This window comes from Aptenodytes forsteri, unplaced genomic scaffold (assembly GCF_000699145.1).
Source record: "Aptenodytes forsteri isolate BGI_AS27 unplaced genomic scaffold, ASM69914v1 Scaffold92, whole genome shotgun sequence".
Classification (NCBI taxonomy): Eukaryota; Metazoa; Chordata; class Aves; order Sphenisciformes; family Spheniscidae; genus Aptenodytes; species Aptenodytes forsteri.
The window spans coordinates 3,026,877-3,045,128 of record NW_008794581.1 but is presented as its reverse complement, the minus strand read 5'-3'; the positions used below and the strand labels follow the sequence as shown (position 1 = coordinate 3,045,128).

At 36.1% G+C, this 18,252-nt stretch overlaps 1 protein-coding gene across 2 annotated transcripts in view; it reads left to right on the top strand.

Annotated features, from left to right (window-relative positions):
• IPO11 (importin 11) overlaps positions 1-18,252 on the top strand; it is a 105,584-nt gene that overhangs the window by 58,604 nt on the left and 28,728 nt on the right. For both annotated transcript variants that reach the window (XM_009272498.2, XM_019470275.1), the window contains 5 exons: positions 3,837-3,916; positions 4,515-4,595; positions 8,269-8,364; positions 9,982-10,095; positions 10,985-11,106. In XM_009272498.2, the coding sequence (XP_009270773.1) occupies positions 3,837-3,916; positions 4,515-4,595; positions 8,269-8,364; positions 9,982-10,095; positions 10,985-11,106 (493 nt within the window). The remainder of the gene's footprint in view (positions 1-3,836; positions 3,917-4,514; positions 4,596-8,268; positions 8,365-9,981; positions 10,096-10,984; positions 11,107-18,252) is intronic.

Sequence of the window (18,252 nt, the reverse complement as noted above, 5' to 3'; positions counted from 1 at the left end):
CTGGACAGGGCTCTGAGCAACCTGATCTAGTTGAAGATGTCCCTGCCCACGGCAGGGGGGGTGGACTAGATGACCCTTAGAGGGCCCTTCCCACCCAAACTATTCTACAATTCTATGATTTTTGAGTCTTGCATAAATATTACTTCTTAGAGGTATTCATATACAATAATAGGGGACAAACTTCTGTGGGAATTGAACAGTGTATGTAAATAGATACAGTGCAGCTTTGATAACTCAGACCCAAAGGGACTGTGGAAAATAATACTGATAACCATTTTTATATAAGTAGACAGTTTGGTTATGTTTAAGGAGGTACAGACAGTAGGCTGGATTGTGTATTATTCAGGTTGTTGGTTATTCATTGTGTTGTAGCTTTTGCTTTGTCTAATTGCCTTTATGGGCAAGGTCCTGTGGGACTTGATTGTGACTGTACACAGTATTTCTTCAGAAAATTCAGGAGGTGTGCAGTGATAGATTGATGGTTCTGATTCAGGACTCTTAAGAGCTCTTTAAGCACCTAGTATTTCCCATTGGATTTGGGAGTTTAGCTTAACCATCAAAGTACAAAACTTGATTTATGATTTCTGTGTTATAACAGTATGTTTTCTTCAGCAAAGTGATATAAAACTGAATGAGATATACTGTGTACAAATTATGTCTGGTAGTTTTTGAAGTGTGCTATGGATATCACTTAATAGAAAGGTGTTGCTGTGGGGTTTTTTTTTCCTGTTGGTGAATGCATGTTTAGATGACTGCAAATGAATATATCACCTGTTGCACAATTTTTTTTAAGTGCTCTTAAGATACTTGCCAAGACTATGTACTGCACAAGCACTTGCTTGTCTATCGTTGCTTCCTGGCCCACCAGTAATACCTTAGAAACCTGAACTTTGAGGGCCTCTATGCTGCCTCCTCTTGTGCTTTCTCTGCTGGAGCCAGTTGTCTTACTGACAAGAATATACCTTCAGCGTTCTTTGACTTTTTTTCCTAACTTAATTTTACAGCCTACAGAAGTAATTGCTTGCCATTGCTTCTCCTGAATCTTTTAGGAGACTTCTTTAAAACATGCTTATCTGTTGGCAAGCAATTCCAATGTGTGATGTGTAAAAAAAATTGGTTTGAGATTTAGTTAATGATTTTTTTTTTGTGATTCATTCATTCATACTAGGTTTTTCATTATTTGAACATGCCTTTGTCATGGCCATACCACAGGCCTGTGCCATATGTCATATATTATTTGAACATGCCTTTGTCATGGCCATATCACAGGCCTGTGCCATATGTCACCATAGGTATATGTCAGGGCAGTGACATCTCTTTAATTTTTAACAGTCAGCTGAAAGGGGAAGAATGTAGAAATGTGTTTGATTTTTCTTTTTTAACTAGTCTGAAAGTAATATGTAGTTGTTCCTTTCCAGATATATTTGTCCTTCTGAAAAGAGCTTTTCATATCCATTTCAGGATACCACTGCTGTTGGAACTGAATGTTGGAGGAGTTGTACAAATCAATTAGATTTGCCTTTTAAAGTAGCCAGGGCTTTCCTTAAATCTTAGATACAGGAGTAGAATGTTGCATTTGATATGAAAGCTTGATTTCATTTGCATAACTGTGGTGCTATCACTGATGTACAGTAATTGTTCACAGCATAATTGTCATTTGGTTTTCATGTCAGCACTGCTGCTAATGTTTAAATTCTGTTGAAATATAATTGCCCTATAGAGGGGTTGCAGAGGTTCTTTAATCCATCTCTTGGTGCAGCAGGTTGAATAATGTGGAATGGAGGAATACATTAATTCTCAGAGGATGGATGCATTTCTGCACTGAGACTGCTTAAAATGACAGCTGAATCTGATACAATTTCAGGTTGGGAATATGGTCAAAGTCAAGACATACCTGTTCCAAGAAGCATCAGGTTTAATGTGCCTGTGCTGTACTTGTAAAGGTAATGGCAAAAAGCAGGTTACTGGAAGTAGAATAATTCCTCTGGTCCCCAGCAAAACCCAGAGGAGTGTATTAATTCAGGAAAAGATATGTTTGATTCAGGAAAACCTGGCAAGAGAATTGATGCATAATTGGTTTTTAAATGTAATCAGTTGAAGGTGATATCTTTCTGGAAAAATGCTTTTACTAAACATTGAGCTTTATGCACAGATGAGTGACTGAAATTCTGTCGTTTCCACGACATTTATCTTACCTGTTTTTTTTCCTGCTGGCCTGAAATAACTTACTTCCTGCAATTTTGCTACTCGTACTTTATTGCCTTTGTATCAGTTATCACAGAATGGAAAGTTATGGAAAGCTTGGTAGCACTTCATGTTCATATGACCATTTCTTTACAGTTTGGCTACTGCATCAGTGTCTGAAACTTGAAATACGGTTGTATCCAGTAAGAAAAAAAAAACCCTGCAGACCTCTAAGGAGAATGCAGTAACTTCAAGAAACGTGTAACACTATTAGTACACTACTAAAGCTAATTTATAGATGTATTGGAATCTTTTAATGAGAATATTGGATGGATAGGTGAAAAATCATCTATTTTCAAGTCAAGATACGAAAATATTCAAAATAAGTGATAACAAGACATGACTTGTCCAAGCACTGAGGTATGAAAGTAGTCATGCATTCAAAGCTGTCCAATGGCCATGTCAGATAACAGGAACATTAACGTTCTTTCTAATGAGAGGGAAAAGAAGAGAAACTGCTAAAACTCCCCAGAACTTTTCAGACATTATAATGGAAAACCAGCCATAGTTTCTGTCATGTGATATTTTTTGTGGAAATTTTTCTATATAAGCATCACTAGGTGTAAGCCACACTGTGATACAGGCTGCGTTCATGTAAGCCATGGAAGACATTCCAGGTCTTAGCCAGCTGCTGGTGTTAGTTCAATCTGGTAAGGAATTTTATTTAAAACTTACTTAAAAGTATTTTCCTGTTGGCTTTCCATGATGATTTTATTGGAATATTAATTAAAGGTGGTGGAGCAGAAGTCCACTTACTTTACCAAGAATAGTCTGCCTCCCAAACCGGTTTTAAGAAAATTTAGCAAGCCCATTGAGGTTTTTTGGTCTTCTGTTTTGTTTTCAGACAACGAGGGCTGTTGGCTTTCTGCACTAGTATCAATCTCCATGTGCAACTTTGAACACTTTTGTTTTGCTATGAATTGTGTTTATAGATGTTCTGGGGTGATTTTTTTTTTAAAAACAGTCTTACAGGTGCGGCCTGAGGACATGTCTTTTTTCTCTCTTCAAACTGCTGCTGTATACCATCGCCTGTGTGTATCTGTCTCTTAAATGGATATGCTTACCTTACTGAAATACTCAAGGTATGGCCTAAAGCTCAGTGTGTTTCAGTCCAAAAGCTCAATGCTATTTGATGTGGCACCTGGGTCAGAAGAGCAGAACTTCAATCTTTATTTCACGGTTTCTACTCAGCATTTACTTACTCAAATGTGAGAGAGAGCATTTATCAGTAGCTGTAGTTCTCTTAATTACGTGTTTCATTTGTTCCGTCTTTAATATCTTCTTAGCCCACTATCGCATCCAAAACTCGACTCTTTTTTTTTTTGTTGTTTTTTTAATTAGCATTGGCTTTTTGAGGTCATAGGATTTCTTGTGCTTCCATGTGAGAACATCAGAGCTGTTATCCCTCTTTTGTTATTGTCTTTGGCAGGGAGACAGAACCTGAATGGTACTGAATCTAAGATAACTTTTTTCTATTTGTAGGCATCTGGCACTTAAAAGCTGTGTGAGGAAAAAGACTTTTAGAAGTGAATCGTTTTAGTTTTACTTCAGTTTGGTGATGAGGTTCTAAAGTGTAATTTCTTTTTTTCCAGAACTGAGTTCAGAAAACCTCAAAAATTGCTATAAGATCATCAATGCTTATATTTTCTTATCATCATCTGAATTTTTACAGGTATGTTACCATTATATAAAGATTCGTATTAGCACCTTAGTTCCCTACTGGCAAACTATTTTTTTCTCTCATGTTGGAAAACATTGTACACAAACATTTATACTCTTACTCATTTATGTGTATACAAGCATATTGTTCTAATTTTAGCTCTTTATGGCACATGGTGGGCATTCAATTAAATCAGATTTGAGAAAGATTAGTCTTTAGAATTAATGTTTTGTGGATTGATTTAATACTTTGGTACCTGAAAAGGTCCTGTGCCGGGGTAGTAACAGTTACTCTAATTATCCTACTAGATTAATGTTATGATCATAAATTCTAGCAAGAATTGAACTAGAGATGTTATGCCTTGTTCTCACACCTTCTTCATTAGAAAATTCATTGAGCTTGATTGTTTAAAAAACCTGCAATGTTAAAAAAATAACAGTGCTTAGATTAGATTTTAATTAGTTCAGGAAAGACAAGCATTTTAGCAAATATGATCTTTGAAGAGAAGCTGGGTCTTTGGACATGTGTAATCTTAATGTGTTGAGTTTTGAAATATGTACATAGATATAAAACATGTTTGCGTAATACCTTCTTTTTCATTTAATTTCAGATGTATGCTGCTGACTTATGCCGGTCATTTTGTGAACTTTTGAAGGACATAACTACTGAAGGTCAAGTTCAAGTTTTAAAGGTAGAGTGTAATAAAAATAATACCCAGATATTCAGCTCTGTACATCCACTATTCTTGCTAGTGTTTTGTCAGGTTAGAGCAGTATTTTCAAGTACGATGAATGTAGAACATGTAGAAGAAAACAGCTTATTTAGCACACTTTGACACTGGAGTCAGTGGTGTTTTAAACTACATATTTAAAGTGTGTGCGTGTGTATAGAGAGTGCGTATATACACACATGTATTTTTTAAAAATACTACTTCTCCCAAGAGAAGGTTAGTATAGCCTTAAATAGAGCACCCTAAAAGATAATCACCTAACACGCTGTTCCTATACCCTCTCTGCAATGCTTTCATTATTTCATGCAATTCCAAAGTATTGTCTTTAAGTAAATGAGTTCGAAGCTAGTTTTGAGTCCTCCTTTGTATAGATGGATTTGGATTAAGAGTCCCTGATAACCTTTCCCATTTGATTATTTTCTAGATTACTAGAGAAAGGTGGTTAGTAAGGTCCTGGATCTTCATGAAAATAGTTTGTTCTACAGCCTGGCAACAGCACACTTAAACAGCCAGATGACCAAGCACTGCATTGCAAAGATAATGCTATGTATAGAAAATCTTGAGAGCATTGAATTGCAAAACAAGGATTGTGTTTGGGTCAAAGTAACTTGATTTAATCTTTGGCTATCAGTGGACTCGTGGAAGTTGTAGGAAGCTAATCAAAGTTGTTTATTTCTAATTGAATTTTAGAATGGAAAAGAGTACCACAGTATAACACAAATGATACTTACACTTCTAATTACAAAATAAAAGGGCAAAATCAATCTGATTAATGAGTTTTAAGAGTTGTCCTAATTCAGTTTTCAGCTTGGTTCAGAATTCAGAAAAAAAAATCATAATTCAGACGAAAATGCAACATTAAGAAATCATTCAACCCTAAAGTCAAAATCATACTTGTATGTTAATCTAGGTTAATTTTGAGTGTTTCTAATCAAAATGCGCCAAGGTAATTATCTAATTGCTGTATCTAGCCATCCAAATCTGAGTTTTGTCTGTACCCTATCAACCAGTATTGATACCTTTGCTAATACAAACAACAATAATAATATTGTATTTTCTAATTTTTTTAATGTTGGTTTTCCTTTTCAGTATTCAATACCAATAAGAAAAATAATCATACAGTTCAATTTTTGTAACTGCACATTAAAAAACTGGCAAGATAAGGGTTAAGTAATAAGTCTGCATACTTATGTGTATTATTATAAAAACTGTTTAGGTGATTTTATGATTTAAATAAGCACCAAATGATCAAGATTCACTTTTCTTTTCTGCATTTCTGTATGACTGCTAGAGCCTAATAGGTCTAGAGCCAAGCTTTTCCAATCTTTATTGAATGTTGGATGTATGTGCTCTATCACATTCCTTTGTGTAGCATACTTGCATTTGTACCATGACATAGTGTTCAAACAGTCTTTGCTTTTGGCATAAGTTGCCATTGTAATGGCAACAACTGCTTAAATAGAGTTGCTAGAGGTTTTTCAAAGTACTAAGAAAACAATTTTCACACAAACTTCAAATGGTATTATGAAAGAAATGTTATGAAATTCATAAGCTTTTGAAATATTAAGCATGATACTTTAAATGTGCCTTTTGAAGAATTTCAGGAAATAAAGCTGGAGTATGCACTGAAAGATAGTTGAGTAGTAACTGTAGTGTATTACTACTTAGGCTTCCAGTGGCTGCACTAACTGGGAACTCTGTGTTGCTTAAAAAACTTGGACTTGAATTCAGTTCATTATAAATGCAATGGAGGAGAAAACTTAGATCCCACCTACCTCTTTGGTGGTTTGCACAACTGCTTGCAGAATCCCAGGACAGAAAACAACAGGAGAAGCTGATAGTCCTCCCTGTTTGTAGTCCCTGCTGTGAGGAGCTTAAGGACTCTAGTTCTGGAATTTAAAATGTCAATTCCTCTCTATCAATATTATTATTTAGAGTCTATAGTTGGGCAAATGTTTGATGCAGCAGCTTTTAATCAGATCTCTAAAATGAAATGATGCTGCTAATATAGTATCATTTATTCACTCGGCTCCCAGTGTGACCTTGCATTACCCACAAGGTTTGTCCAATATACATACACCTTCCTAGTATACCTACTTGCTTCCAGAGGGATAACTGAGCTATAATCCATGTAAGTATTTTTACAAAAAGGAAAATGTTTTGTCAGGCGTCACTATGCTGACTTGTTAAACAAAAAACCCCTGAGATAAATATTGGGAACAGAAATACCTGGGAGTGTTCTCTGAAATATTTTCCTACAAACAGCCTTGGCTGGACTGAAAATAGACATTAGGACGGTAAATAAATGGATAAGGTTGAAAAACACTAATTTGGACTGATAAGGTGATTTATCACAAGACTGCTGAGGCTTGATGTGTCTTGATTTTCTAATTATCTGACACAGACAATAAAAGGTTTGAAAAGACTCTGTACAAGGAACAAATGAGTTAGCCAAAACTTCTATTACCCAGAAAAGATGAGTGGGGGAAAAGTTATGTTCACCTCCATATAACAGCATATTAAAGGTCTACAAAATTGAGAAGCATTGAAAGGGGTCAACTGCTTCACAACTCTCTCAAGGCAAGAAATAGAGAGCATTAAATGAAGCTAGTAGGAACAAGGCTCAGAAAGAAAAAAGGTTTAGGGGAGACCTGGACAAGAGCACAGAAGAGTAGTTCCTTGTGGAAGTCCCTCTGAGCTGAAAGGAGGCGGAGATTGGGAAGAGTGTTTAAGGGAGGTACCTGTATGGTACCTTTATATGCTTTATACACATCAGTGTATAGGTGTGTGGTCTCTGTCCTTACTACCCATAGGAGTGAACAGGTGTCGGCCCATTATTCTCACAGCCTCTTCCTGTCTCCATCTTGGTACAAGGGGAGAGCCCGAACAGCTGGGTGAAAGAAAGCCTGAATAACACAGGAAAAAAAAAAATTACTTCAGGGAACGTGCATGGGAGGAAAAAAATTACTTCAGGGAACAGCTTATGGGGGGAAAAAAATTACTTCAGGGAACAGCTTATGGGGGGAAAAAAATTACTTCAGGGAACAGCTTATGGGGGGAAAAAAATTACTTCAGGGAACAGCTTATGGGCTGGGGAAAGAGAGCTGAGAAGCAAAGGGGAAAGAATGTAAAAACTGGGAACCAACGTGCAGGGTACTGAGAATAGCACATCAGAGAGCATTTGTGGTTACCTGATCGCCTGCGGAGAGATGGTAGGTCCTAATCAATGGTTCTTCAAAAAAGTGACAGGACAAAGGTATGGAAATAAACCTTAAACTGCTGGTGATCCTCCCTGCCAACCCACCTCATCAAGCTACTTTTCCTGGAGCCTTATCAAGGTCCTTCCTTCCAACCCACCTCATCAGCTTTGCCAGGGCCCAGAGGAGGCTGATGAGGAAGTGCTTGGCTGGGTGGGTTTCACTTGGCATGTCAGTTTTCATCAGGTCCATTATGCAGATCAGGTTTGCAGGGTACTTCACTAGAATATACTTTCAGCAATCCGGGGGTTTGCTGCTATTTAATGGTAGACATCCTACCAGGACTTTATATATAGACCAGTGTATATAGTTTTAATGCTTCAGTTAAGATTTTAAAATGTATTTTACTAATTGTCTAACTCGCTTTTGTTTCTAAGGTTGTAGAAAATGTCCTAAAAGTAAACCCTGTTTTGGGTCCTCAAATGTTTCAACCCCTTCTGCCATCAATATTCAGGGGGATTATAGACGGGGAGGTAAGAGTTACTCTTTAACTACTCTCTACTTTTCCTTTTGAACAGGAAAGTACCTTATGTTATCTGGTTCAGTTTTCTCATATTGATGTTGCATTTTCTCTTGTTTTAAGAGCATGTGATAGATCTTTGACAGCTATTTTAAGTCTGTAAAAGTAATATAGTACCGCAAGAGTTAAAGCAACATATCCGTCACTTATTTTGTCATCTAGTGTTTATTTTAATAAAATAACACAAATTTTATTCTGCCATTCTTTCACTATCAACACTGATAAGGTGCTATGACTCTGTGCTTAGTTAGATCCTTTGGAGGTGTTGGAGTTTCTTGTTGGGGTTTTTTAAAGACACTTATACTACTCCTTTTTAAGTGTATCTGCACCAGAGAAAAACAAACTGGACGAGGAGAAGATTGACTTGACCTTCATTTTCTAATTGACATACGTAATATGAAGAGCTGAAGGATGTGAGAATGCTTTGTGTGAGACAGAAGAGGCTTTAAGATTTTGCTTGCTTAGATGTCTTTAAGTTCTCCCTTTTCTCTCTCTTTGCCTTCAACAAATTTCCATGTTGGATAAAAAGGAGTAAAATCCAGTATGCTTTAATGGTGTTGAATCTTGCAGTACTAGCAGGAGAAAAAAAAGTACTTCAATCAGCAGAATCAGTGGGTGGAATTCTCTACGCTTTTGACTTTTTTGATGAAAACCTTTGCTTTTTTCAGAGTTGAAGACTTTCAGATATCAATATTTGCCTCCCATTATTACTGAGTTGAATAAGATATTTCTAAGATTAAGCCAAGTAATATTACTCCACAAAGTACTTTTTGCTGTACAGAACACAAAAAAGACAATTTGTTTGAATGGTTTGCAGTTTAAGAAGACACAAAACTGGAGAGTGGATTATTAAAATGTCTTCTGATTTAAGACTAATAAATTAATTGTTCCCTATTCAAAAAGGTATTAATCTGGGTTAATGTTTTCAGGTAAATGTTGGCATTTTGTTTTTCAATTAGGCAATTCTACAAAATACTTACTGTTGTATTGTTAGATGCTGAATTTAATACAAAGAAATCTGTAGCTTCTTTTAAAATTAAAAGTAATAACAAGTTAATAAACTAATGAGCTTATTACTGTATCCAGTTAATTTTGAGACACTTGCAAATTAGTTATTGCCAAATGTATTATAGTTTCTCTCAGCAAACTAAGTGACAACAACTTCAGAAATACTAAGCACTTCTTAATGTTACTAAAATTGTAAATAGTAATTTTGAACCATAATCAACTTTGAAAGTAATTTTTTAACAGTACAATATATGGTTTATTCCTTAAGATGCAGGTTTTTAAATTTAAGGTGAAATCACCTTGCAGGTTGTCTTGGCTGTTTGGCAGAAACTGACTTTGAGATTGCCATAGTTTTCCTATTGTAAGAATTGAGAAACTGTGGTAGTGATTGCTTGCTCAGTCTTGTGTTCTTAGAGGCTTTTAAATTAATTTATAATTTCAAATTTAAGAAAATACATAAAGGATTCATGCAAATATTTTCGATGTATTTCTGCTCCACATGCAAAGTATTTTTCTCTTAATTAAACTAAGGCCCCTTTGTTCTGGTTTACTTTTGTTTCAGAGATACCCAGTGGTGATGTCTACTTATCTGGGGATCATGGGTCGAGTTCTACTACAAAATGCAAGTTTTTTTTCATTACTTTTGAGCCAGATGGCACGTGAATTGGGTCAGGAGGTAAGGATTTTTGTCTTGGTATTTCAGCTGGATTGCATGTGAAAGTCTTGCATTCTTTTGACCTTTTGACTTTTCCTTCTGTTTTCCGTGCTTGTTCCTCCCCAGTCCACCTTGGAAAGGGGCCCTTTCCCCTCCTTTGGTCCTTCCCCTGAACATCCTGAAACAAGTTTTACATGTTCCCACAATTACCTTAAAACATCTCATTTGAAGTTTTATACAATCTCTAATTTCTCTTCCTGCTGCATCCCACAGTAAGCCATATAAACCCCTTTAGTTTGCATGATATTGCAGGGTGAGAGTTTCCTTGTGCCATCTTGATGGGTCTTGCACCAGGGATAACAGTCTAATCGTTCTCCAGTGAGTTTCTAGGAGTATCAGGTTCAGTGTGCTCCAGTTTCACTGGTGAAGTTACTGAGGTTCTTTTGCTACAAGCGTTCTACTATGTCTTTAAGTGAAAATTAGTAATTTTCTTATCCTTAGGTATAATCCAGTTTTCAAACAGGTAAAGACAAGTCTTTTTTTTTTTTTTATTTGTCACCAGTGAAGGTAAAACAGAGAGTAAGTTCATATGCTTTATATGTATTAGACTGTTACAGGAAAACTGTTTGAGTAATTCACTGTTCTGAATCAGTGCCCTGTCCATTAATTAAATGCATCTCTAACTTCTAGGTTACAGTTAATGGTGAGGGGGGTTCAGGGTCTGGAAGCACTGTCATAGAAAACTTTAAAAATACCTGTTGCTTGCTACTTCTGTCAGGTATACATAGCTGTATGCTGTCCTTCCCAGATTGAATAATGTATTCAGTTGGGAGAAAAATTAAAATAAATTATTTTCTAAATGTGCTGAAGTACTCATAAATGAAAAGGAATATTCTGTTTCCCATTGCAGTTGGACCAAATTCTTGGTAACGTGATTGAAATGTGGGTTGATCGGATGGATAACATCACTCAGCCAGAAAGAAGAAAACTTTCTGCTTTGGCATTGCTTTCACTTCTGCCATCATTGAATAGGTAAGCAAATGTACAATGCCTTAAATAAGAATGCTTCAAAGGCCCTTGAGATGGTTTTTAAGGTATTTCACAATTCTGCAGATAAATATTCCAATATAATAGTTTTATTGCCTCTTTTTTTGCCAAGAGAAACTTAAAAAAGTAGAATTGTCATGCTACATTATATTAACTTTTTATTTGGCTTCATAGCAATATAGTAACCTTTCTTCTATTTCATGGAAAATGTCATTTAGTAAAAGTGAGGAAACAGCACTGCATATTTTATTGTCCATTCTCATATTAATATTGAACTAGTTGCTTCTCTCATCTGTGATTAAGTGGTTGCTTTAGTTGGCTTGTTAGTATTTTGTTGTCCCTTCCAGGGAACAATGTTTGTTCAGTTTTCCTTCCTGTTGTGTGTAGATCTGAACTTTCATCCTGGTTTTCCCCTTTATGACATTAAATGGAAGAGATGCTGTGAAAGACTGCGAAACAGTTTTTGCACTGTAGATTTCTATAGCAAGCAACTTTTACTATTGTCCTTTCTCCAGCCATCGTCGTTGCTGAATATATGTACAGACTAAAAGTTTGTAATGAAAACGCTGAGTAGTGTTACACTGACTTCTACATTGTCACTACTAGAATTCATGTATAACACATATTTAGGTGAGAGTTCAGTCCATACTTACCTTCAGATTATTCTTGTCTGTTTGAAAGTCAGGAAGACAAGGCTGCATGAGTTTACCTTTAGTCTGCCAGATTTCCTGAAAAGTCTTAAGTATTGTCTAATGGGAATTTAGATGTTGCTCACAAATCCTAAAACTATGTTAGTAGCTGTAAAGCTGTAGAATATGTAGTCACTACCTAAAAAATCAGGAAACTCTTAGATGTAAAACTTAACGAGGCTTCATTGCTTTTAATGTGCACAGAAGCTTTCCTTTTTTTGTCCTAGATCATCAGAACAAACATCTAGCCAAAGGCAAATGAAGCAGCTGCTTTATGAGAAAGCTTTTGTTTTTTTTCAGTAAATGTAACAATGTTATATTACTTATGAGTATATTCGAAATGTTCTTAAAGAGGTGTAATCTAAAATTTAAGGTGCTGAACTTAAGGTCTGTCTTCCTGTGAAGTTTCTTTTAAAGAGGAAGGAAAAAAGAAACTGCTTTAGATAACCGGGTTATTTTGAACTACCTTCAGCTGCTCCAAATTTCCTGCTGTAAGAGCCAATTATTTCTGGCAGTCCTTAACATAATAAAACCTTCTGCAAATGGCAGCTTTATTTTTCAGATACTCAAATCGTTTAAGAAAGCTGCTTCTCGAATAAAAAAGTGTCTCTTTAGTGGACATATTTACATCAAAGCTACGAAAATTTTACTATACAACTGATATAACTGATAGACTGCCGGGGCCAAACATACCTTCAGGCAGAATGTGTGACATTGATTCTGTCAAGTGATTGTGCCTTCTACTACTGAACAATGTGAGTCACTCTGGTTTTGCCATTTCATACGGATTGTATTACATATGCTTGCTGCATCTCACATCTGAAACTTGTGTTAAAAATAAAATTTTTCAAAAGCAAGCTTCTTGTGCAAGTCCATTTGCAAATTTTAAGCAAAAATCTTTTAAATATAATACAGTATTTAAACAAAATATTTTGATTCATATAAACGGTGTTTTCAAGAAAAGCTTAAGTAGTTTTTCCTGTTGGAGTACCTCACTAACCAGGTTCCTGATTAGATATTACTTGACATCCAAAGCCAGTTCAAGATGTCTCAGCTGCAGAGACAGAACAGAATTTTGTCTCCCAAGGATGGCCATGACATGGGCTCGCTTGGGAAGGCCAAGCTGAGGGCAAGGTTCTACCCTCAGCTTGCTCCTGTACGATGGTCAGGGGTGGTACCAGTAGCAAGCTCAGATTTTCAAGATTCTGCTATAGGGAAAACAGGCATCTGCACTGTGTCTAGCACTTCTGAGGATTTCACTCTTTTTGTCAGTTGCTTCCTCTAGCCTATAGCTGGAGCTGTCCCAAGAGCATCAGGTTATTTTAGGGAGGAAAGGGAGGGAATAGACAAAAGTACTGGGGAAAAATGAAGGTAATGTGTATTCTCATTCTTCCCTCAGAGTTCCTTTATGGATAAAATGTTGGGGAAAATATTAAGGAGTGACCTTTTTTTATTCTCCCTCTGAACTCTGTAGTATTAATTAATTGCTTTTAGGTATTTTTCTAGTTAGTGGTCGTGTTTATAACTATACGTATGTGGACTTGGGACTTTCTGCGGGAAGCTAAAGCTTCCATCATTATTCATTTAAAACCAGTATGGCAAAAATTATTTCCGATTTCAAATATAGTGCCTTTGACAGCATTAAGAGTGAAGGATTTTAGAGCAGATAAGATGGGAATCGCTGCAGAGCAGTTGTAGTTCACAGTCATTCTCAGGCTAATTAGTTGGACTAAGCAGGTTATAAAGTGACAGTTTATTAGCCAAACTGTAGCTTTCTTGTCTAGGCAGTATCATCCAATGATACATGGAACGCCATGTCTTTAGTGCCAACGGTACCATTGCATTTTATTATGTATGCGTATAGTCCTCCGATCCAGCATCCTGTTTATCTTCCTACACACAGCTGCACATTGTGTTAGTCTTTAGAAGTTCATATTAAAAAAAGAACAGTAACTGCTTCTTTCCTGATTAGTGTGTTGCAGCACCTTTTCAGTTAGTAATTTCCTGGTATTACTTGGGGTTTTGCATAAACTAAATACTACCTAATTATCTGCATTTGCTGTTTGAGTCTGGCCATTCAATGTTAGCATTTTTTTGTGTCTGACTGAATTATGCATCCATATCATTTTCACATTTTATACTCTTACTGCCTGTTTGCCACTCATATCTATCCACGTGCATTTTCATAGCTCTTGTTACTTCATAAAATAAATTAAAGACCTTTGTCTTTAAACTGATGTATATAACTGTAGAGTCCAGTAACAAGATTTAGGGAGTAAGGGTACACTTACGGAGTAATGGTGTCTCCATGCTCGGCGCACGAGGGGAGTATGCATAGACATATAACAGCTAGAACAGTGAGAGTTTTTTGAAAAACATGGAAGAACTTGAAGTTTGGTGGAAGAGAATCATATCAGACATGAGAGGTGACAGCAACCTGGATGAGTACATTCACAAATGTCATAATTTCCTGGTCTTGTTCAGTCATATTGCAGTTTGTGTACAATCTTAATGGCTTGTTTGTGAACGTACAGCTTCAAGAGTACTCTTCTAGTACAGGTAGATGTAGTTGGGTTTTATTAGATGTGCCCTTGTCCCCAAAATAGTGCCTAGTGAACATGGTCAGGAGCCAGCAGCTTAACTTTTCTTTAGGCCATTGTGGAAAGGATGTGGGCCCCCCCACTATTTCAGGTGCTACATATTGAGATACGCATCTTCAACATTCTTTGTATTTCCTGAGACCACAGTGGCTAAAATTGTACCTCTTCCCCTTCTGGTACTTTTATATAGATACATATATCTGGAAATAATCTTAATCAGCTTGCTTACTGCACTTTTGTCACTTTGTATAATGTCAGCATTACAGTATTTTGGAAGGTCCTTATTTTGGGGTATTGAAAGCTCTTAATGATTTATTTAGTGAAGTAGATTTCCTTTTTATTCATCCAGTTATTATCTGTGTAATCTTGGTAGAACACAAAATACTGAAAGATGCTTAAAAGTGATAGGAATATTTTAGTGTCTAATAGGAAATGTAAACAGAATTTGGAAAGATATCATGTCAATGATTAGTTTAGCTTGGTGTGGTACCTAACTGTAAGTACAGGTAGCATTTGACACCATGTCGAAAGCTAAGAACTCCCCTTTTGCTGCTAAGTGTTATTAAAGCTATGCCTATCATTCTTGAATGGGGAGGTTGCCACGTTTGCTTTTACTCAGTCAGTGCTTTCCAAAACAGTCCACTAATTTTGGTGCTTGAGGATATGTTCATTCTTGGTGGACCTACCAGTGTAGAGCGGTACCACTCCAAAGTAGAGGAGACTCTACTGAGCTTGAAATACAAAGCATTTTAATTGATCTTGTCTTTTTCCTTTTTAATTTGTGGTACATGAGTATTATTTCCAGATGCCAGTGTTAATTTTTCCCCTTCGAGGCAAATGTGTTTGTCTGGAAGATTTATTGTGAGGAAAAGGTTAAGAGTCTAAGAGGTTCTCCAGGCTGCTCTGCTCATTTCTAATCGTTATGTAAATGAATGTCTGCTTTTTCTCACTGTGTATCAAATCTGATACATCAGCCAGTATGAGTTCTGCCAATTATCTAATTGGCATTCTGTGAGTATAAGTACTTACAGTATGCAATTATAAATCTTCATTAAGTTATTACAGAAGTTTTTCCTCTGTCATTTGTTAAAGTTACTTTGTTAGAAATTTAATTTTCCTCTCAAGAAGTTGTCTATATGTAATGTTAGGAAATGGCAAGAAAGTGCCTAATAAAATGTCATGTTCTCCTTCAGGGTAGTTATGTCCTCATTTGTAAAGTCAGAATTTGTTACATAACTAACTTGTACATCCTACTTTCTTTATAGGGATGATACTCCGAAGCCATTTCCCTATCTTCCCCTCCTTTTTTTCTTTTATTCCTCTAGTCAAAGGTGTGCTCACCCACACATCTAATAGTCTATTAGTATTAAAAGGAGCTCTTTAAATTACGATTTTGCAGTTGTCACCCATGTTTGGCCTTGGATTTGCTTAGTTTGCCTGCCAGGTAACTGCAGTTTTAATGATATGAGGGAAAAATGTGGCTTTGGTCTTAGTCTGAGTATCAGAGTCTGCATCATTCAGAGTGTCACATATGGTACCGTGATTTCCTTAATTGTATGTCACATCATAGCATTGTCAAGAGGATGCACTCTTTAAAACTTTCCTTGTTCACAGTCTCCATTAATTTTTCTCCTATACCTAATTGTTAGTATGGACTGGTCAGGAACAAATTATCATTTCCCCTAAGACCCATAAGGCTTGTTTACAAAGGAAAATGTACCAAATGATGGCAAGGGATTATGTCACTAAATGCAGCTAAACTGCTGCAGAAAACAAACTGCAGTCATAAGGGATTGATTGCTGCTGCTATCTTGCTTTTGTTTGTGGCCTATATAAAGAATTTCAGAAGTCTTTCCTAAAAATCTTCTGAATATAATATACCCTAAAATTGAATGTTTTAAAGACAGCAAAAGATGATAACGGACTAAATAGCTTTCCTCAAACTTTCTCTTTGTCCTTTGTAATGTGCAGTTTACATGTTTGCAGATTAGTTACTGAATAAGCAGTGACTAAAGTATAGCATATTATTAAAAATGTGTAAAAATCACAAGATTGTAACAAAAAAAAAAACCAAACAAATTTTTAGATGTTAAATTTGTAGCTGGTTTTCCACCTGAGTTTGTTCTGAGCTGTTTTGGTACACCTACTTATCTCTCTGCCCTATAGTCTGTGAAATTTGAGACTGCCTGGGAGTAGCTGAGGTTTTTGGTGTCTTTTCTTAACAGTACCAGGCTATTATGATAAGATACCAAAAGTGGTTAACAACATTATGCATGTCACTACAAGAACTTCTGCAAATAAGTATTGTCTTAAAAATTAACATTTCGTATTCAAACAATTTAATGAGAAAGTGAGGGTTTAAAACAAAACATCAGGTTTTGATATTAAAGAAATGCCTAGTGTAAAGAAAGTTTGTATTTTTAAGGAAGAAATAGCTTTTGTATTTTGTGTGTGGGTATTCTCTGTAGTAGTTTTCAGGAAATGCACTGATTGGTTGTTTTCTTTTTGTCAAATTTTTAGAAGCTATCAGTTGCTGATGCCAAATGCATGCCCATCCTGTCTCCTAAACTAGCAGGCAGTGTGCTGCTGAAAGCGGTACAATTGGATTTAGTTTTGAATCAATTTCTAGAAGGTGAATTAGTAATTCTGGTTGAAATTTGGGAAATTACTTTGCTTTGAGTTCTTTAAACCTTTTGATTTGAATTGCATTCATATTGAGTACACTTCTTATTACTTTTATAGTTTGAACAGAGTTTACTAAATATTGCAGTGAATACTAAAGGCTAAAGCTATAAATATAGTTACTCTCTGCATATCATATCTGTGATTTCATTGATGGCCAACCATTTTTGTTACTGTTTTGTTCACAGACTTACTACTCCATAGAAGACTATTTCTTGTCAGTTTGCATGACAAATGCAGTTCATTGGTGCAATAATTATTTACTAGAGTCTAAAGCCAAATAAGATTTATAGAAGGGAAACTTATTTTCTTATCCTCAATGGGAAAAATAATTATATAGTTTTCACTTCTTACTGTTTCTCAGCATGTTGCAAAACCTGCTTGATAATTTAATCAAAAATAATAAAAGCGAAGTTTAAAAAGGAAAACAAGTTACAAAGCTTCATAATTTTGAAATACATTTTTTGATGTATGTTTACATATACAAATGTTTAGTACTGTGGGTTTATTAAACAGGAATGTTTTTGCTGGGTTATTAATTTGGTATTATATTTTCTGTGCCTGTCTCTCCCCTTTGTAACTATCACTGTTGCTATTATTAGAGGGAATAGTACTTTGGAACAGAGAAATTTGCAGTAACTGAAGCAGCAAATCAAGATTTCTGTGTAGGCAGGAATATGAAATACTAGGAGGAATCTGCAATATGTGAGATAATAAGAAATTTTGAGATAATCTGGATGATAATGAGAAAAACAAAAAAGAATTTTGAGGTCTGATAAGTTAACATTAATAAGGTGTCCACAGCACTGGATGTAGGTAGGTGAAATGAGATTAAATGGTCATGGATGAAGAGTTCTACAAGCGGCTGGCAGAAGTCTCTCAATCGCTAGCCCTTATTCTCGTGGGGGACTTCAGCTTCCCGGACGTCTGCTGGAAATACAACACGGCAGAGAGGAAACAGCCTAGGAGGTTCCTGGAGTGTGTGGAAGACAACTTCCTGACACAGCTGGTAAGTGAGCCTACCAGGGGAGGTGCCTCGCTCGACCTGCTGTTTACAAACAGAGAAGGACTGGTGGGAGATGTGGTGGTCGGAGGCCGTCTTGGGCTTAGCGACCGTGAAATGATAGAACTCTCAATTCTTGGTGAAGTAAGGAGGGGGG